This window comes from Parus major, chromosome 3 (genome assembly GCF_001522545.3).
Source record: "Parus major isolate Abel chromosome 3, Parus_major1.1, whole genome shotgun sequence".
Lineage (NCBI taxonomy): Eukaryota > Metazoa > Chordata > Aves > Passeriformes > Paridae > Parus > Parus major.
In genome coordinates, this window is record NC_031770.1 from 88,734,265 (window position 1) to 88,755,707 (window position 21,443).

The 21,443-nt window shown below is 37.7% G+C and overlaps 1 protein-coding gene across 16 annotated transcripts in view; it reads left to right on the plus strand.

Moving 5' to 3' along the window:
- DST (dystonin) overlaps positions 1-21,443 on the plus strand; it is a 284,727-nt gene that overhangs the window by 247,902 nt on the left and 15,382 nt on the right. For all 16 annotated transcript variants that reach the window (XM_033513007.1, XM_015620980.2, XM_015620978.2 and 13 more), the window contains 13 exons: positions 826-1,023; positions 1,528-1,656; positions 4,481-4,651; positions 6,018-6,173; positions 6,393-6,599; positions 8,231-8,350; positions 11,873-12,042; positions 13,017-13,176; positions 14,593-14,787; positions 15,963-16,091; positions 19,543-19,686; positions 20,513-20,701; positions 21,313-21,442. In XM_033513007.1, the coding sequence (XP_033368898.1) occupies positions 826-1,023; positions 1,528-1,656; positions 4,481-4,651; positions 6,018-6,173; positions 6,393-6,599; positions 8,231-8,350; positions 11,873-12,042; positions 13,017-13,176; positions 14,593-14,787; positions 15,963-16,091; positions 19,543-19,686; positions 20,513-20,701; positions 21,313-21,442 (2,098 nt within the window). The remainder of the gene's footprint in view (positions 1-825; positions 1,024-1,527; positions 1,657-4,480; positions 4,652-6,017; positions 6,174-6,392; positions 6,600-8,230; positions 8,351-11,872; positions 12,043-13,016; positions 13,177-14,592; positions 14,788-15,962; positions 16,092-19,542; positions 19,687-20,512; positions 20,702-21,312; position 21,443) is intronic.

The following is a 21,443-nucleotide window of genomic DNA, read 5'->3' on the forward strand; positions in this document are numbered from 1 at the left end:
TTGGTATTTCGTATTGTGCTCCATTGAGTTAATTTTTAAGTTCCTTTTTATTTAGCTTTATGTTTTTTCCATATGCTTGCACTTTGATGGAGGTGAGTTTGAGTCAGACCCCAGGAAGACAGCAATCATAAACTTGAACTTCTTAGACAGGGTTTACCATTCTCTTCCCAACCATTTTGTGTATTTCTTCTTCTGTTCTATATTAAAGCTTTTCTTGCCCTGTCCCCCATCCTTCTGAAAACAGCATTTTTTTCCCAAATGTACATTTTGCCTTTTATGGTTTTTACTGTGGTTGGTGATAAGAGGTTTTCCAGCAGAAGGAGGAGGTCTTTTGGCCTTAGTACTACAACCATCCCCCAGCTCTTTGCACAGGTCAAGTGTCTGGTAGCCTGACATAACAAGAAAAGAGTTGCAGCCGTGAAATGCACAAGAAGACATTGTGGCAGCTGTGTTGTTGTATAGCACAGCAAGCACATAGTATTCAAAGAAAAATCCCATTAAAGGAAAGTATAGAATTAACTTAAAAAGTGAAGGAATAATTATTCCCTAGCACTAGTAAAAACCTTTAATAATTTCAGAAATATATGCTTTCAGAAGGAATATATTATTTTTTCCGAGATTAAAAAAAACCAACAAAATTCAGTATTTTGTCAGAATGGTATTTTACTGCTTTTGAATGAAGAGGTCTTAGTTATTAGCTTTAATTTCTGATATCTGTGCTGATGTTAAACTATTGCCTTGTCTTTGGTCTACAACTGGCTCAATCCCTGTGAGTGCCTTCATTCAGTAACTTACCAATATGGCTATGCTGTATTACAATTGTAGGTGCTACAAAATGATGTTTTCGCCCATCAGTCTACGGTGGAAGCTGTTAAAAAAGCAGGAAATGACCTGATTGAATCAAGTGCTGTTGAAGAAGCAAGTAATTTACGGAGCAAGTTGGAACTCCTGAATCAGCGCTGGCAAAAGTTGTTGGAAAAAACAGAACAAAGGAAACAGCAGCTGGATAGTGCCTTGATCCAGGTGAACAGGAAATGATCAAATATAGACATAACTCAGAAAAAGTGTCTTTTTACATGAAATACACAGATACATCTATTAGAAGTTGGCCTAAATCAAAACTATGATACAGACACTTCTGAATTTGGAGAAAGTTTGAATCCAGCTGTATCTTTCATGGCTGGACACTGTCCTTTACAGTGCTTATGAAAGACTTCAGCTTTTGGTCTGAAAATTTTTGTAAAGGATGAAATTTCTGTATAGGTGTATTATTCAGGGAAAACATTTGTCTCCCAGTAGTTATTTTGACTGCTTTCATGATTTCTATGGTTTTTGTTCTTATCCTTTGAATTGAATTGAGCCAGTTTGTGTGTTTGCTTTTTCTTTTTCTTTTATTTTTTCTTCTTTAATTTCCTTCGATTATTACAAATATCTGAATAAACCAGCTGCCAATGTGCTTATGCATCTGAGCTGGTATTGGAATGGAGAACATTTAAGTTATCTCTAAAATGATATGGTATAATTTAGGCTCAAGGTTTCCATGGTGAAGTTGAGGATCTGCAGCAATGGCTGACAGACACTGAACGTCAGCTGTTGGCATCAAAACCTGTTGGAGGCTTACCAGAAACAGCAAGAGAGCAGCTTAATGCACATATGGTAAGTATCAGTGTTAGAATGCTTTGCAAATTGCATTTCAGGACTAACTATCTTTTAAGAGTGTTTTTGGTAAATATGTTGTGTGTTCTATATACCACAATGTCTGTACAGTGTCTTAAAGCACTTTAATAGCTTTCAAAACAACACTGTTATTTACGGTGTAGTTTAGTAGCCTGTTGGGACATGCCCAAAGCTGAATCATTATTAGTGTTGAGACAAATAAAACAACTTTTGCATCTTTACAAAAGGTGTATGCAGATTTTTCAGTGATTCCTATTCTTCTTTCCCCTTCTGATCCCATAACTAAATTTATGATTTCTCTGAAGTTTGAAGATTAATCTAAAAACGGCCCACATTCACTGAACCTTGACTTAAGAGACTTGATCCTTTATTCCTTATCTAACTGAAGCTGACAATAAAGTCATCATTAGCATAGAAGTAAGAAGGACTACTGGCTCATAGAGGCTGTGCTTTAATTAGAAATGGCAAGCTGACCAGAATGCCTGAATTATTCCCTTTCTTTCTCTTTAAGAAACGTTCTGTGGATTTCTCTACTCCCGTAGAACCGTAGTGTTTAAAAAAGACACTTAAACTTGATCTCTTACCTCTAAGGAAGGTGGTTCTTACTGCTTCATTTGTGTAAAATCATGATGTGCTATTAGGTCCAGGATATAAGCCCAAACCTGGTGATTGAACCTCTAAATTCCTGGCTCAGATGTAACAGTGATACTGAACTGTCCTTGAGCAGGAATACACCTGACCTGACCCTACCAATTAGAATGCTTCATTGTCATAAGGTTAAAAAATCAAATTTTTTTTTTTCTTCTAAATATCATTGCTTACCAACATGAGGCACATCTTTTTTCCTTCTTTTTGTCCTCAAAAATTTGCCAGTATATATAATTGATAGGGAAACTAATTTACATTTTTAAAATCAGTTAAGACAGGAAATTAGATCTAAACAGAAATAATCTTGTGGTTTTGAATCCGTGTAATCCTTTCTTTTTATCATTAAGGAAAAAAAAGGGGGGAAAAATAGGTGGTGGGTTTTTTTTCCCTTTGTGACAGTGGACTGTAATCATGATTCCCTGAAAGTCAGTGGTGGTCTTTCCTTTTTCATCTTGCACTTAGATCAAGATGCAAAAGTTTTCCATGGAAAGCTTCAGGATTTTCTTTTAGTTTATTCCTTGCTATACAAATTTTCTGCACTTACAATGTTTACAGGTTGATTAGTTAAAGGGCCTTTTAATTCAATGTTGTAGTCAGAACAAGTCTGACTGTCCCCAGTAATATGCACCCTAGATGTACAATTCCTCCTGTACATGTGCATTTTAACAAGATGTTCCTATCCTGGTGGACATCTGCAGGCATTGACTTACTATCAACCCTTAAAGCACAGAACTTGATTTCCTTTTGGTTAAACCTTAATGAACATGTGAGATAAGTGGTAATTTTCTCCCTCATTTTATGTATTTATTTTCCTCTGAAATGTTGAGGGCACTTGTCATGTTGTCTACTACTTTCCAAATTCAAACTTGTCTCTAAGTGATACCAACTATGTTAGTTACTGATGTGAAACTGAAGGAGATAGTTTTGCACTACATTTTGATTTGTTCCTCTTTGGAAACAATGTTATGAACTATGTTCTTGAGTATAAGGGGCTGTTTCTACAGGTATGAATAAAAGATATGAATAAATGAACCTCAACCACAATTGGTTCACTAATGAGTGTTGAGATTGGGCTGCATTTCCAGTTAAAGCAGCTCCAGGAAAACAAAAGATATGAGGAGACGTTACAGGATATGAGTAGGAAAGGGGCTTTAAAAGACACCTTTTTAGCTCTCCCAGTGCTGCTCAGACCATCCCTCTCCTTTTCTTAAAACAATCATTGTTTCCAGTTTCTCCCTGAAGTAGTAAGAGGAAGCAGACCAGGTGACACCACTTTCCATAGTCCTCAGAATGAAAACCAAGCAGCTTTTTGTTGTGTCAAAATGTTAATGAATAATAAATTAATGAATAAACCTGCTTCTTTCTTTGCCCCTGTGGTCAGGTACAGCCCTGAGTACAGTATCCCCTAACTCTAAAAAAAAGTTTTGTTTGGGCTCTTGTCCTGAGAATCAGGGGAAAAAATATTTTCTTATTTGCAAACCACTTAGTCCTCATCTCCTCGTGAAGATGTTCCTTATTTGTGAGTCTTCAGCAACTTTGTTGTTTCATTTTGATTTCTCTGTTACCAATACTGAACATGACTTTTTGAGTCAGAGGGATGCATGGGAGCTCCCAGACTTTTCACAGCTTGCCTTTAACATGATTTAGAAACACATCATTATTAGCGTAGTTAACAGGTTGTTATCATTATTATTACAGCTTTATTTAAATGTCTGAAATGTCTTCAGTGCTCATGGTTAGCAAGTGAAGGAAGATACAGCAATGTACAATAAACCAGCCCTCCCAAGCTGTCCCACGCACTTTTGAAGGGTATTGGATAGGTCTGGGCTTTCTGCATGATGTGTAATGCTGACACATTTTGTGTTTTGGCTACAAATGGACTTTAAGCCAAGCAAGTTCTAGCAACTCTTTTTCAATAAATGCATAGTACTTACTTTGCCAATCTTTGAATCTCAGAAAAGACATTGACAGGCTACAAGTTTTCATTTCTTGAGGAACTGGGTCCCTCATTTTCTCATTTGACTTTTTACAAATTACATGTATTTTCTTTATTAGTCTTACTCATACCTGCTAAATCTGGGGAGAGGAATAAATATTATACTGGTATTTATAAAGAGTATTGACTTTCTACCTTTCTGGTTCTTTCTTTATTTAGGAACTTTGTGCTGCCTTTGAGGCCAAAGAAGAGACATACAAGTGTCTAATGCAGAAAGGCCAGCAGATGCTTGCAAGATGCCCAGAATCTGCTGAAACAAACGTTGAGCAGGACATAAATAACTTAAAAGAAAAATGGGAATCTGTGCAAACGAAACTCAGTGAAAGAAAAGTATGTGTTTTTACATAAAAATTGAAGTGTTAATCATGCATTTAAGTGTGCTAATAATCAGTGCTTTTATGGATGCATACTTGCCTGATTTTTTACATTTAAAATCAGTTGAAGAGACTGGTGTAATTCAGTAATGTTTAGAAAGTACTGGGGAAAATAAGATTCAATAAGTTAATTATCCATAACTGGGCAGGAGTATGGTGAGAACAGCACAAGTCGGTTCCATATAAATATATTAACTGATACTGTTAATATGATAATATTAACTGATAATATATTAACTGATACTGTGCTCATTTGGTAGGACTAGGGGTTTTCTAGGTTTTATTGCAATAATCATAGACACAAGAGACCAAATGATCCTTCAAGTTTATCTCCTCCTCAGTAAAGAATTGGTGTGTTATTTTTCCTAGTTTTCAGCCATTTTTTTTTAAATTCCCAAACACTTGGCCTTTTGCCATTTATTTCAAGTGACTACCTTCTGTTCTAACAGATCAATAGCATGATTTTGCTGATATGTAACATACGTTTTCTTGTTATTAATTTCATGTGGCTTTCATTCCTTCACGAAATATAGTCCACTTGTTCTAACTCAATCAAACAAAAAGGATACCCATGATTGCAAACAGAGAAACTCTCTGTACAGCCCTGATATGTATAAAGCACAAATATTTAACTCACAATTTAGCTGTATTTTAAAGTTACAATGCTGATGTCTCTTAAGGTACTAATAAAGTAAAAATTACAAACTAATTAATGCCCAATGCGAGCACCTTCTTGCAGGAAGTTGTAAGGTTGGAGTGCTCAGTGAGGTCAGCAGTGTAAATGTTTGAAAATCTCTGACTGCTGTCTCATGATCAACAAAGTTTTGTATCCCAAATTAGTTTCTGTTCAGGCAACCAAAATGATAATTGGGCATTATTAAAAAGAAGTGCTCTAGGAAAACATATTCTTCATTAAATGTAAGAGCATAAATTTGATGATCTACTTAAGGCTCTTCCAAGTGCACTACCACCTTAGATTTCTGAAATTCTACTGGTTTTGCATTGAACTTGATAAATCCAAATGTCCCATTTGGATTAAGTAGTAGGAAATTTGTTCTAATGTGGTAAAATTTACCTTGATACTAGGCGCTGTATTTTCTATTCATCTGTTATACATAATTTTGCTGTAAGTCCTGTATCCATCTCCTTGAACATGCTCAAATATAGGCTGTTATTTTAGAAGTCAGAAACTTTGAGTTGGAAAAGTGTTTGAAAATGCTAAACTAAAATGGTTTACTCCAAAGTGCTGAACTAAAATGGTTTCCTTGGCTGGAGCCCCTGCACAGTATCAGCTGCTAATAAAGTATGACCTGTCTTTACAGACCAAACTGGAAGAAGCCCTCAATTTAGCAATGGAGTTCCACAACTCACTTCAAGATTTCATCAACTGGCTTACTCAGGCTGAGCAGACTCTAACTGCAGCTTCTCGGCCAAGTCTTATCTTGGACACTGTCTTATTTCAAATTGATGAACACAAGGTATGTAAAGAAACAGATGTGTAATGTTTTTCTCCCACTCTGTGGAGATACTGTAACAATGTCCAAATGAACCCTATAATGCTGGCACTCAGAGAAACATTTCATTTGTTTAAAAATTGTATTTTATTGTCTTTCTCACTACATCATTCTTTATCAGACTGGGTTTTTTCAGTGTTTACCCAACACAGCATTCAGTAATTTTCACCCTTTTTTCCCAAGGTTTTTGCCACAGAAGTGAACTCTCATCGAGATCAGATCATAGAGCTGGACAAAACTGGAACCCATTTGAAATACTTCAGCCAGAAACAGGACGTTGTCCTTATTAAAAATCTGTTGATTAGTGTACAGAGTCGATGGGAAAAAGTAGTCCAACGCTTGGTTGAAAGGGGAAGAGCTTTGGATGATGCAAGGAAAAGAGCCAAACAGGTAATGGGACAACAGCTGTTATACAGCTCTTTGAACTTTGTTGTAATTGCATCCAGATTGTTGAAGAATATGATGCTTTAAAAAGCAAGCCTAGGTTTAGTGTACAAGACAGTGTTGAGTTAGTGGAGTGATTTCTGTGATTCAATCCCAGAGCACTTCATTTGGAAGGTGAAAGCATCATTTTCAACCCAAGCAGTGACTTCTGTCAGTAGTACAGGATAGTCTGAAAAAAGAAAGTTACAGTATGGATTCCAGATGTGTATTAGTGCCATCTGTCTTCAAAAAGAAGTTTCATAATCAACTTTGTATATTTTAAAGAATGTGATGAACCCTTTTCACTAATCTGTGGGAGTATTCGTTAGTATTTTTTTCTTGGGTCTATGTTGTGTCCTGATTATACTCAACACTTACCACTCAATCTCTTCTGTTAGTTACTAGACCAATATCTTCTGTGTGGTAAGAGATCTCCATTTATTTCCTTATAAACCTGGAGAGGTTGTTTTTTGTGGGGAGCAGGGCTGTTTGCAAAGTTTTCTTTAGTTGGAAGCATCTGTGGATTTTTTCTTAGATACATGTTTCTCTCAACGAGGAATATAAATATAAGATGCAAAATGTGTGAGAGGAATGTAACCTGTTTAATATCAAGAGGAAGTTCTAGCTCCTTTCTGTTCAAGGGAATATGGTCATTCAAGATTTGGTGATGTTCACAGCTAAACCACGTTCCAATGTTCACCAATACCACCCCTCAGCTCATAGAGCAAGAAGTTCTCTGGGCAATTAATTAGCCCATAAGCCAATCCCATGTTTCTTATTTTCCAGAAGTTTCTCATGTGCATTCACACACACAGCAGTTCTGCAATGAGATGGGTTTCATCTCAATATGCATTTAAAAGCTAATTACAGTGTTATAAGATGGTAATTGTGTGTGTGTAGCGTGGAAAGAGTACTCAAGGCTACTCAAGGCCTAAGCAAAAGCCCTGAACAAGTGTGTTAGATGCCTTGCAAGGTTTCTGAACTAGTTTCCTGTGCTTCCATGTGTAGGCAGCCCAGGCAAGAAGAATTTTTAAGAGGGAGAGAAATGACCAGCTTCGAAAAATCAAAACCCAAACGGATGACACACTGTGTGAAAGCTGATTGAATCTTTACTTTTTCCCTGCTTCCTTCCCTGAAATGTTCTTTTCTTTGAAACAGGAAGGAAGATCAAAAATCTGTTCCTTGCTCATCAAGATAGCATTTGATATAATGAGAGCTTTTATGAGTGTTACAGGGAACATCTTGGGCAGTCATCCAGATGGAAGTTTTCCCCAGTGATTTACTGCCATGGTCCCATATAAGCAATAGCTAAGCCCTGTTCTTTCTGTATTTACTATCCATTACTTAAACTGTAGGAATCTGAATGACCAACACATGGACAGATGTTACCAATATGTCTCTGACAGATACATATGATGTGTGCACTCACTTGGGGAAGGGAGACTAAATACAGCGAGCACATGGCTAGACCTGTTCTGTTTAAGAGACCAAGGAGAAAAACATGAAATTTTGTCAAAGTTTGCTTGGGGTTTAATGCTTTTAGACTGTTTAATCAGCAAGTGAATTTTAAAGTTCATGCAAATCTGACTTTCCTTTAGTTCCATGAAGCCTGGCATAAACTTATGGAATGGCTGGAAGAATCAGAGAAATCTTTGGACTCAGATCTTGAAATTGCAAATGACCCTGACAAAATAAAGATGCAGCTTGCACAGCATAAGGTGAGTCATTATACACAAAATTCCCAGTAAAATGTATGTAAGTCATTCAGACTTGTACTGTTCAATCAGCAGTGAAAGTAGATTTGTGGCCTTACTGCAATGGGGAGTTTATTCACATCAAATTAAATGGTGGTGTTTTAACAGGGTGTGAATGAAAAGAACTTTTCACAGTACCTGATATGTGGGGGAATGGTTAAAAATGAAGAGGAAAGAATAATACAGCACCATGGAAACTTGAAAATGATCTGAAGAGGCTTTATTTAAGTTCTTAAACCAAAAATTTACTATCCACTTAGTGTGGTTGAGATTTTTCTTTTAATACTACAGGACATCTTCAAAAGTGAAAATTAGTGAAAAAGTGAAAAATCTTAATCAAGATCAAATCTTAATCAAGTGTTTTGATTGGCAGTTGTTTTTTATATCAAGTGGAAATATTAATGAAATCCCCTAGAAAACACTGTTGACAGTATTAGAGCAAATACTGCTCCCATATTTCTCTTTATTGGATTCAAAATTTTGAAAACATTTTTTCAGAAATTCAGCTGTGAATATGTAAAAATCTCTCATTCACTTGGCTTTTCAAACTTGTAATGATAATGTAAAGCTCTGTAATTCCATCTGACACAGAGCAAAAGCAAAGACAGAAGTAGTCTTTACTTCATTTTGACTTCTGTAAAATGCCTAGAATAATATATTATTGAGGATCAAGTGGATGAGTGGTAGAATTTTCAGAGATATGATTGTGTCTTAATATTTCTCATGGGGCAGTTTCATCAAACACTAGAATATTGAAAGATCATTCAGTTTTCTACATTTTGGCACATATTTACTTTTTATGTCAGTTTTATGTCAGTTCTGTTGTTCTCCATTTATTCCTATTTTTTTCATATTTCACAGTATCCTGAGGGGTTTGCCTAATTTTTCTTTTCACTGCAGCTTCTGGTGATTGCTTTTACCACTGACAAATTTTGTCATGTGTATTAATGACTTCTTTAGTCTGGTTTATTTTTTTTATCGTCTCTCAGGTTGCATGACATTGTTTATCAACCAGGAAAACATTCTCCTTTAATACAGAGAGAGCTGGCAGTTGGTCAAGAAAAAATAGTTTTACCTGTGTCTGCTGTTAAAACCTTTAGATAAAACCTACGTTAACATTCCAATATGCCAACTCTGCAATTTCAGTTTGTTTTGGGATTGCTGCTGTTGCCAGAATTTGAAATCAGTGATCTGAACTGGCAGGGGGAGATCTTGCTGTTATGATAATCTCAGTCTTACTAATCTTCTAATCCTTTCACTCCTCTCTTTTCTTTACATATTCAAATTCCTCAGCAGTATGGTCAACACTCTGACTTTGCTTTGAGGTTTTCAGGACTCCCTGTCTGTATTCTCATCCCATCTTCAGAAATGTTAAACCTGATATGCACTTTATAAACCTGATATGCAGCAGTGCGTTTTATGAGACCAAGCTTCCTCAAATGGACTGGCAGACTCATCACTTCTGTCACTGATGTCTTTTCTGCAGCTTCTCTCAAGTAAAAAGCCTGCAGAGCATTACTGCTTGAGTTGCTTGAATCTCATTAAGGAATGGGATGAAACTGGTACAGGCACATAAGGATTGAAACTGGTGATCTGGAGAAAAAAGATAAATGTGGTGAACTTTGTGACTTTAAACTTCAAACACCACCCTCTCAAGAAATCAACTCAATTGTTTTTTAATGAGTTCTTAAAACTCCCAACACTGCAATGTCCTTCCTTGTATTTTGAGTCTTTTCCTTCCACTCCCACATATACCCTGTGTCTATCTTTGTGTTTTCTGTCCAGCCTTGAAGGTTTCCTTGCTCCTTTTAGTTAAGGATTTTGCTATCCCAACAAATGTGTGCTGTAAGAAATAATTTGGACCCGTTCTTTGCCAGTTGTTACTGCCAAAAAAAAAGTCCCTGAAAAAGAAAAGCCAAGATAATATGTTTTCTCTCTCATTCATATCTATCATGTTGCCAGGGACTTTTGGGGGTTATTCATGGTCTGTTTATTGGAATTTTTTTCTCATTTTTAGGAATCAGAAATGGAAAAACCCGCACTAGGTCACCCAATCCATTCCTGTGCTAGAGTTCTTACAGTACGTTTATATGAACCTGGCTAATTTTATCAGTATGTGCCCATCTTCCTTAGAAGGAAGGTATCTAGCTGAACAAAATCTCAGTAATTAACTTACCTGTCTGTTCCTGGCAGCTTAAACCAAAATCTACTCTCAGTTATACCTGAAGTCAAATGAAAGTAGATATGGTTTAATCTCAGGGAATGAACTAACTGCAACCCTTTGCCATCTTTTAATCTGTTTTCCCTCTTTGATCTTCCTGTGGCATCAATTAAATTGTGTTTCCTTGTGCAAACCTAGTGTCATTTTGTAGTGTCAGTAGTTAAAAAAACCCATCAAATAAAAGAAGCATAGACATATTTTTTTGTATTGAAGGTGGTGTTATAAAAAACTGGCTGTTTTGACAATTGTATTTATTTTTACTGTAATCCTAGCTTGACAATTAATTTTTTTCTTAAAGTTTGTTTTCTTGTTTTATATTAAGAAAATCAAAAAATAGTAAGGAAATAGTAAATTACAAAACAAATATTGCTTTTTTGGTAACAAAAAAAAGAAAAAAGAAAACATTTGATGCTATATATAAGAGTTTTCTAAAGCAAACTCATGATTTGCTATTTTTCAACTGATTCCCTGCTAGCAATTCAAGTCAGTGTGAAATAAAACATTTCAAGCATTGCTCCAATTCAAAAGCTGCCTTGTTGGGCTGGTGCCGTCTTTTGGCAGTGTTCCTTTATTCAATTATTTACTCAGTTAATTCCTGTGTGGTATCAGATGAGCTGTGTTTCTTGTGCTCTTCTGGGCCTGTGAAAAGCTTCCAGAGGGTCTGTGCAAAAGGAGCTGGCAGGCAGACTCTGTCGCTGTCATTGTCCAAAGTTCTGGGGCACAGAAACCTGCTTGGGATTCTTCTGGCACAGATGGAGTTATTGGGATGTTACCTGACTGCTGCTGCTGCTGCTCAAAGGTTTCCCAGCTTGTCCATGTTGAGCTAAACCAGAATAACCTTTGTAGCTCTTGGGGAGCTCCACAAGTGGCTTGAAATCTTAGTTTGTACGAGTGTATTGGAAAGAATGCTCAGTTAATGGCCCCCAAAGTGGCAGTTTTTCACATCCTTCTGACTACTAGGCTGAAATTTGGGAATATTATGGTAAGACAGGAATCATTGCCCTCACTGAAGCAGGGATTTTCCTGAAGTTGTTCCAGTAAGCATAGAGCTACAGTTCCAGAAGAGGACAAAAGGCAGGGGTCTGCTAGTGTCAAGCCCCAGGTGCACTGTGGCACTAGCATAGAAATTTTGCAGTAAGTTTAAATTATTCTTGCAGCAACATTTACAATTTATGTCAAAAATAGTGTGTCAAAAACTAATCAACAATGACCAGTTAATAATACATGGATATTTTCTTTTTTTCCCCATATATATATATATATAGGAATTCCAGAAATCTCTTGGTGCCAAACATTCTGTGTATGATACCACAAATAGGACTGGACGTTCCTTGAAAGAGAAAACCACCTTGGCTGATGACAATTTGAAACTTGATGACATGCTGAGTGAACTAAGAGATAAATGGGATACAATTTGTGGAAAGTCAGTGGAAAGGTAAATGAAACTCAACTAATTACTCATCAAATAAGAAAAAGGCTTCTATTTTTGGAATTTGTTGTGTAGAAGTAGAACCAGAGTGGCTAGCTTGTTTGATAATTAAGAATGCCAAAGCAGTAAAATACTGCAAATGCGTATTTTTCTAATGGTATGGTTGAAGAGCTGGGGAGGAAGTGGAAGGAAGAGCCCTTTAAAAAAGGGAAACTTGATTTGCACTTCTCTGGAGGTGCTGGTCAGCAGCAGCTGAACATGAGCCAGCGTGTGTCCAGGTGGCCAGGAAGGCAGTGGCATCCTGGCCTGTGTCAGCAGCAGTGTGGCCAGCAGGAGCAGGGCAGGGATTGTCCCCCTGTACTGGGCACTGCTGAGGCCACACCTGGAGTGCTGTGTCCAGTTCTGGGCCCCTCACTGTGAGAAAGACACTGAGGGGCTGGAGCGAGTCCAGGGAAGGGCAGCGGAGCTGGGGAAGGGTCTGGGGCACGAGTCCTGTGAGGAGCAGCTGAGGGAGCTGGGGGTGTTCAGCCTGGAGAAAAGGAGGCTCAGGGGACCTTACTGCTCTCTAGAAGTGCCTGAAAGGAGGCTGCATCCAGGTGAGATTGATCTCTTCTCCCAGGCAGCAAATGTCAGCATGAGAGGAAACTGCCTCAAATTGCACCAAGTGAGGTTTAGGTTGGATTTTATGAAAAATTTCTTCCGTGAGAGGGTTGTGAGGCATTGAAACAGACTGCCCAAGGAAGTAGTTGAGTCACCATCCCTGGAAGTGTTCAAAAGGCATGTGGATGTAGCATCTGGGGACATGATGTAGTGGTGAACCTACTGGTGCTGAGACAGTGGTTGGGCTCAATGATTTTACCAGTCTTTTCCAGCCTTAGCACTTTCATGATTCTGTTAGTTTAAGCTGAAAATATTTTCCTGAAGTGTATAAATGCTTATTTTGTGTGTGTGTGGTTGTTTGGCTTTTTTTCCCCTCACAGACAAAATAAACTGGAGGAAGCCCTGCTATTTTCAGGACAGTTCACTGATGCTCTGCAAGCTCTCATTGATTGGTTATACAAAATTGAACCTCAGCTAGCAGAAGACCAACCAGTGCATGGAGACATTGATTTAGTAATGAACCTGATTGACAACCACAAGGTAGTTCCAAAAATTCTGGTTTTTAATTACCGGACTGTTCATAATTGCAGCATTTTAATACCATCTTTATCTTTCACTATTCTGTAATTTTTAGAAATATGAAATAGTTTTGTAACACATAGTCAACAATGGAAAATGCTAAAAAAACATACATGAAAGAGGACAACTCTTAGTGATTCATGAATACCAGTGGCATGAGATATTCTGTTTTATTGTGCTGTGCATTTATTAACATCATGTCATAAATCACAAATATGCATTTGCAAATGTGTGTTAAGGGGCAAGAGATGGCAAAAATTTTACTGGAAAACTCTGGGGCAGACAGGTCTTTTTTAGTCTATCTGCTAACTAAATGTCCAGTGTACTTGCCATGACTTCAGCAGCCTTTCAGACCTGTGGGGCTGCTGTATATTTATTGAGAAGAGTAATTACAATGCTAATGTTATACACAGATTTCAACTAGACCATGGCCCAGGGAGCTTGTGTTGGAAGCCTGCAGTATTTTGTTACTGAAGTGGTTTTGGATGTGGGAAGAAGTAGGAGATGCTGGACTCTGCCTCTGGATCTCTGGATCCCAGTTTTGCAGTTCAGTGTGCCAGAAGAAATGGCTGCTGAAGTTACTTGTATTGCAAGGGTGACACATAGGCAGAGCTCTGCAGCCTGGGAAGATTACGAGGTGAAGGTGCCTCTGTTCATCCACCTGTCACTTTCAGTATCTCATCTCCACTGAGGAGGAGATTTTGGGCCTCAAAAAATGTGTTTGAAAACATGGCTTGTCTATAAAAATAAGCCTGCACTATGCTTCAATTGCTTCTGAAATCCTGCTGTCCATCACAAGTAAGTTGCAGTCAGTGGCACAGCACACTCTAATTATCTTCTTTTAAGAGCTTCTTTTAAGTAACTGGAGCTTGTTCAATCTAATAATATGAACATACTCCCACATAAATATATGAATTAGCAGCAAGTTCCACAATCTTACAGTTAGACCCCCAAATTTATTTCTGTTTGGAAGATTTTAAACCCTCTCCTTGATTGCTAGCTTTTTATCTGATCTTTTCCTGCCACAGCAGTCTTATGCTTTAATCCATGTCAGATCCATTGCTTTGGTAAAGAATGGAAAGCCAGCAGAGGTAAGGAGACAAAATTTCCCATGCATCGCACCAGAATGGATTCTTGGGATCTGCCTGACATTTTCCTACCATATTCCAGTTTTATTATGTTAGAAGAGAGTATTAATATCTTCCTGTGGGATATATTAAATAGAACTTAGGTGTTTTGCATCACTTAAATAGAGTTACTCGTGACAGAAATAAATCTGTATTTTCATTTCTTTTCGTAGCCTGTAGTTTTTTCTTGTTATTTACATAAGTGTGTCTTAATAAGCTAAACATTTCAAATGTATTTGATGGTTTCTAGGTTTTCCAGAAGGAGCTGGGAAAAAGAACAAGCAGTGTCCAGGCTCTGAAGCGCTCTGCAAGGGAGCTGATAGAAGGCAGTCGTGATGACTCTTCCTGGGTCAAAGTGCAAATGCAGGAGCTAAGCACTCGCTGGGAGACAGTTTGTGCCCTGTCAGTATCCAAACAAACACGACTGGAACAGGCCCTCCGGCAGGTAGAGGAATAATAATGTTGCTGCATGTACAGAGTCAGTGAAAAATATCTTGCAGTTTAGTCGCCAAAAATTTAATTTCATTTCACTTGGTGTCATTCACTCTCATTTCATTTGAAAATACTCATTTACTTGCTAATGCATTGCTTACCTTGTCTATCATTTTACCACAGCACATAAATAGTGCCTCTTAGTATTTATTATTCCTGTTATTATTAGTCTGCCACAAATGCAAAACAAATGTTTCGAAGACCTTACCATCTAAGGAAATCACTGAAGTTACAGTCAAATATGAAGGATGACAAAGAACTATGCCCCATTCACAAGAAACAGAAGGTTGCAATCATATTTTTGTTTTTTTGTGCCTTATTGGAAAGAAGTAAATTTGTGTATTGAAAAATTCTTTACATTGGCACAATTACAATGTATGGTGAGGTACTTCAGAGAATAAATAGATTTCTTTGTGCTGAGTGCAGTCATGACCTATAATTGTCTATGTATGTCAGCATTATCTGGTACCAATTCCAATAAATAGATATATCTGTACTGTTTCCAAACCTGAGATAATATGGATGTACAGCTCTCTGAAGATATACTAGCTTGGACTTATGCTAGGATGGGACTCCTGGAGTAGCAGTCATCTGTTGTTTAACAATATTCCTGCTCTGCTTTGCTCAGCAGACACAATCCTGAACTTACCTCAGACACTAATTGTGTCTGAATATTCCTGTACCCAAAGGTGAATCTTTCTTGTTTTCTCTAGACACAGAAGAGTCACTATCCAACAGGCTGTCAATTAATTTTGCTTAACTGGTGCTTTAGGCTGTGCAGACAATAGTTCTCATCTCTCCAGCTGGTTCCTGAAAACACCTTCTGTGTAATTTGTCAGTGTAAAGGCATGACATTCTCAACTGAGCTGCAAATACACTATAAATCAGATGGCTAAAAGCATGAGCAGGCTTTTAGGCTTCCTATATTTTTTTTGGGGAAGCATGAGCTGTTTTTTTACAGTTATGAAAATGTAGTGCTGTGCATCATTGACTTTTTAATGGAAAGATAATGTGCCGGTACTGCTGGATGATTAATGATTTGAAATGTGGGCTCAATCTCCCTGTGTAAGCTGAAGTGTGTCTGTCAGGTCACCTCATGAGTGACCACAACTTCTTGTATTTTAACAGGCAGAAGAATTCCACTCAGTTGTCCATGTACTTTTGGAGTGGCTGGCAGAGGCAGAGCAGGCTCTTCGTTTCCACGGCATCCTTCCAGATGATGAAGAGGCCTTGCGAACGCTGATAGAGCAGCACAGGGTAAGCAAGAAAATGAAGAGGATCTTCTTCATTCTAATTGCTCTCATAGATGGTAAAATAGAGGAAAGAAGGCAAAGTCTATCCCAGATAGTTCTATCCAGCATGCAGTGCTGGGGCAATTCTTTCTGTAGAGAAACTAGAAATTTTAAGTTAAGAGTTTGATGTCCAGACTGGTGTTGGGCTGTTGTTTGTGTCATCTTGGCTTATTAAAAAAAAAACGGGCTTCTAGAAAGTTGCTATAAACATTTAGAGACAGATGCAAGCCCCTCTCTGGAGTATACCAGACCTGTAATTACCACACAGACTGGTACAGTAGCAAAAGTGTCTCCTTGGCAGCATTGACCTAAAGGACTTGGACTTTTCTTGCAAGGTTATTTGTAAATGTCAGCAGGATGATGTTATTATCCATGAACCTTTTGTCATGGTGAAACAGCATGTTGTCATATCTCACATGCTTTGGCAACTGTAATATTGCAGTGGCATAGGTGCTGCAGGTTGTATATTATAGGCCATCAAACTAACTTTGCAGTAATGAAATGGGAAATTGGCTAAGTAAGGATCTTAGAGGTCAAATTTTCACACAAAATAGTACCAAAGGTGTGCTGCCCACAGTGTTATAGAACAAATTATAAGTTGTGGATATGTTCATCATTGCTCTGAAGAAATTAAAGAAGTAGTTAAAGAAAAGTCATGGAATGGAGATTGGAAAAGCATCCTGTTTAAATTGAGTTTGGTTATATTATTATGCAGAGGAGTACATGCAAGATAGGACAATTAAATGGTCCTTAACTGAGGGATTTTCAATGCAGTTAAAATGCAATGTTATGAAAAAGCTTTCAGTTTTAATTTAGGGTCCTGGAAACTGAGTGCTAGTCACAAGCTGGCAAATGTATATATGCATCAAATGTGTATATACATCAGTGTGTGCTGATGTAACAACCTCACAGTGTGTTGACTAATGTTGGCAGCAGCAACCTAATGTCTCTGTTCAATGAAATGTCTTTTAGCTGCCTTTCCTCTGCATGTGCTTCACCAGTTCCCTTTTATTTGAGTTTTTAAATCTTCTGACTACAGAGAAGAGAACTGAGTGAAATCTTAGGTCCACTGAAATAATTGGAAAGTAGAATTTTAAATGTCTTCCTCCACACTGTAGATGGATTAGCAAAACGTTTCTGTACTAAGTTCAAAATTTGTGCTGCCAAAGCTAAAGCATAACTTGGAAGCTCAAAGCAAAGTTTGTCTCTGAGAAAACCTTGTCCAGCTGGGAAGGATGATAGCTAGCACAACACAACCAATCTCAGTGTTAGATGTGGCCATGCTGTACTTAATTTTTTTTGGTAGGCTTTAGAAGGCATTCTCCCAACCCCATTTTCTTCTTAAAGGGCAAGCAATAGAGATAGAGAAATTGGCAAGCTAAGAAAGATTATGATGCTACCATTCTGCCACTCAGTCTTTCTCAAATAGGTCATCTCTCCTTTTAAGTGTATACCATTCGCTTTCAAGAAGACAAAAATAAAATAAGGGAAGAAATAATATCTATTACTTATAAATACCATGTATGCATGATAATGCTGCATACTATAATAAAAATGTATGAGTTAAATAATTGCATAAATATGAAATGTATCATCCTTTTGTCACTGTGATTTTTGTAAAATAGTTTTATTGCATTTGTACTCAATTGCAAATGTAGAAATGTTTTCTTCAGGACAATATTTTATCCAAATGGTCCATCTTTATGCCCATTTCTGATTTTTCTCATCTTGAGTACTGCACATGATTTAGTGAATTCTGATGTCTCAGTCAGAGAGGTATCTGTCAGTTGTCCACCTCTCTAGGGACTGAGAGCTGTAGTGGGCTAATGCACTGCACTGCTCAATGAGAAGCATCCCATTTCCTCTTTTGTAAATGTGTCTGTGTCACTGGTTTGCCAGAGTCAATACAACTGGGGAGTTTAACACACTGCAAGTTGTGCATCATAGATTTAATTATTGAAAGACTCTAGTACAGCCAAGCAGGGGAACACAGTGGGGGGTTTTTGCCCATTTTTCACCTGTCTCTGGCTTATTTTGGTAATTTCTCATTGTAATCCAATTCAATTTTTCCAAAACCATGTTGAACTGCAATATTGTAAGGATGCATGCATTTTTGTGAAAGCAGGTTTGTTATTATGATATGGGTCTTAAACTCTGGCAGTAATTAAAGCTTAAATCAAAATCAGTTAGCAACAAATGCATTTAAATATAGAGCCTACATATTCCAGGCTTCTAGAACAAGGTAGAAGAGATTATGTCTTTGACATTTTAAATTTTTATTTGTAACTTCATACTTATTTTGTAAAGGCACAGGATATTGTCATTATGAGTTGCTAAAGAGCCTGTTTTTAGAATGTTTTGGTGATTTTGAATTGTGTAGGCTCTGACTTGGCTCATCTTTAATTTCATCTTTAATCCAAAATAAATGGATTTATGGCTGGAGAGAGGAAGAGTTAAGCTTTCAGAGACACGATTCCTTTTTGTAGCCTAATTAAAGATGTTAAAGGATATAAAAAATTTCCACTAGGCACTGAGAGATATTAGCAGTTCCAGTTAAGGATGCTCACAAAGACACACAGACTTGCATAATATTTAGGCAGAAAAGTAAGACCATTTTAGTAGTAATGTTTAACCAAAAATAAAATTGAAAGTGGAAAAGAAAAAAACAAAAACAAAAAGAAAGAGAGGCAAGCTATAGAAAGGATGGGAAAAATCCTCTTTTCATTTGCTTTTTCTTATTGTTGTTTCTCCCCCACATCCATTTCTGGTCCTGCTGTCACAGGAATACCAATAACTATGAGCTTGGATGCCTAAGGCTGTAAACATCCTTTTGCTTTTACGAGATTTTTCCCACATGCTGTGTCTCTCCCCCTCAGCTGCTGAGTTGTCACATTTGTGTTAGCTTAGTATAGCTGCTCCTGAACTCTGTCATCTTGTCTGAGCATGCAATTATAGTTGGACATATCCAGCCTCTGGTAGGAGCTTGACAGTTTATTGTGAAGAATTACTGTAACTGACAAACCAAGTCATTGAAATGTTGCCAACAGTGATTCTAACCATCATATAGCTGGTTTAGAGCACTCCTAAATGCTGTGATTTTCTTTCGTTTTTTTATTAAGGGTATGCATCTTTCAAGGATTTAGAGCATGGTGGGCTTTTAAGGAGTGGCAAGTTGGAATAAGGTTTTAGAGCTTTGATTAGTACTTTATGTGTAATATTCTTTTTAAACAGTTTAATCTTTTCTCATACAAATGAAACTTGCCCCTTGCAAGTTGAATCTGCTTGAGCAGTAAAGAGGCTCATCACCTTCCAAATTTCTCTTGCAAATTTTGCACTCAGATCCTTGCAGATCTTGCACTCGGGTTTCTCTTGCAAATTTTGTCAGCATCCAATTAAAATTGCTATCTCTGTTTTAGGAATTTATGAAGAAACTGGAAGAGAAAAAGGCAGAACTGAATAAAGCAACAGGTATGGGAGAAGCTATTCTGGCTATCTGCCACCCAGACTCCATCACCACCATTAAGCACTGGATAACAATCATCAGAGCCAGGTTTGAAGAGGTCAGTATATGTTGAACCATCTTCGTTGCAGCAGTCCATCTTCCATTAGAACACAGCTGACAACTAACATGGTAGTTACACTGTGAGGAAACAATCCAGCTGTTGAGAACTAAACATTTAAAATACCCATGGTGATGGATGTGAATACCGTGCTTCCCTAGGCTTTCTTTCAAAACTTCCAGGGCTTTAAGAGCTAAAGCAGATGGTCAAGCTTCTTTGTTTGTATGCATTAAAGGAAATGCTGTCTGATACTTCCCAAGTGAGGAAAACCAATAGTTTCTAGGGGGAAATTGAAAAGTTACAAAGGAAAGAAAATGCAGGGCAAACGTGAAGGATTTTCTGATTACATTAGAGAGGATTTCAGTCCAACACATTTGTAATCTAGAAAATAGCTGAATTATTTAAGTGGCTACAGGTAGGTTGTACCCTCAGCTGTTAAGGTGATACCTTCTGTTTTATATTAAGCTTAAAGAAAGTATAAATACTGGTGATAGCAAAGTATGGCTTCAGGAGTGCCCAGGATCACCAAATCCTGTGTGATTCATTAACCTACACATGTACTTAAAATTATTAATATGTTGCCTGAAGGTGCTAGTTACTGTGTTTAGCAGCACCTAATCCTGTATATCTGTGGAAGAAATGTGTTGGACTAGGAATTCTAGTTACCTAGCTACTGTTAGTGATCAGCCACTAGATTTAACACCCTTGATATCCAAACATCAACGGGCCTAAGAAGTAGCTCTGGGTTTACAGTTGGCAGAGCAATTTTATGTACAATGTGAAGAGTTTCAGATGCACATACTCATGTATTGGTTCCTTTTTCAAGGTCTTGGCATGGGCTAAACAACATCAACAGAGACTAGCAGGAGCTCTGGCTGGACTTATTGCTAACCAGGAGCTGCTGGAAGCCTTGCTGTCCTGGTTGCAGTGGGCAGAGACTACACTAACTGAAAAAGATAAAGAGGTTATCCCCCAGGAGATTGAGGAAGTTAAAGCGCTTATAGCTGAACATCAGGTAAGGATTATCAAGTGACATGTGTCACTCACATGGGGCTCGCATCTCCATGGGGGGCTGGGCTGCATGGTATTTTTGATATTTTTTTCTTATAACTGAATGCAAGCAAGGATAATATTATGAATAAAAGAAAACCCACATTAAATGTATAGTGCTGCCACCTTAGATCTAGTGGTGCAGTGTGTCATTACTGATCAGATAACAAAAATCAGTTTATGAAGTGCCAGAAGGAGCTGCTGGTGTTGTGAATGCCCCCAGCTTACACACCAGAGCTGTCTCACTTCTGTGAACTGCAGTCTGAACAGGAGGATTTTGGAGGCAAAATTCTGTTCTGTATCACCTCTCCATATATAGTTAATAAAGGAGTTTGACAGATTGGTTTTTAGATTTAGCCTTCTTTTAACAGCCAGGCCATAGTGCCCTTAAAAGCTTATACTGCTGATTTTTCTTATCTACAAAACATTTCTCTAAGTCTGTATTGTGAGGCTGGCATTGTAAGTGTCTTGCTGTGTGTTTCTTTTTAACTTGGGTGTTTTGCTATTGTGTATGTTTTTCATTCCTCTGGTTACTTTTCTGTATTTTTAATTAAGATCCCCTCTATCTGATTGCAGACATTCATGGAAGAAATGACCAGAAAACAGCCTGATGTGGATAAAGTTACAAAGACCTATAAAAGGAAAGCACTTGAACCCTCTCCAGTACAATCGCATATTCCTGTCCTTGATAAGGGGAGAGCAGGAAG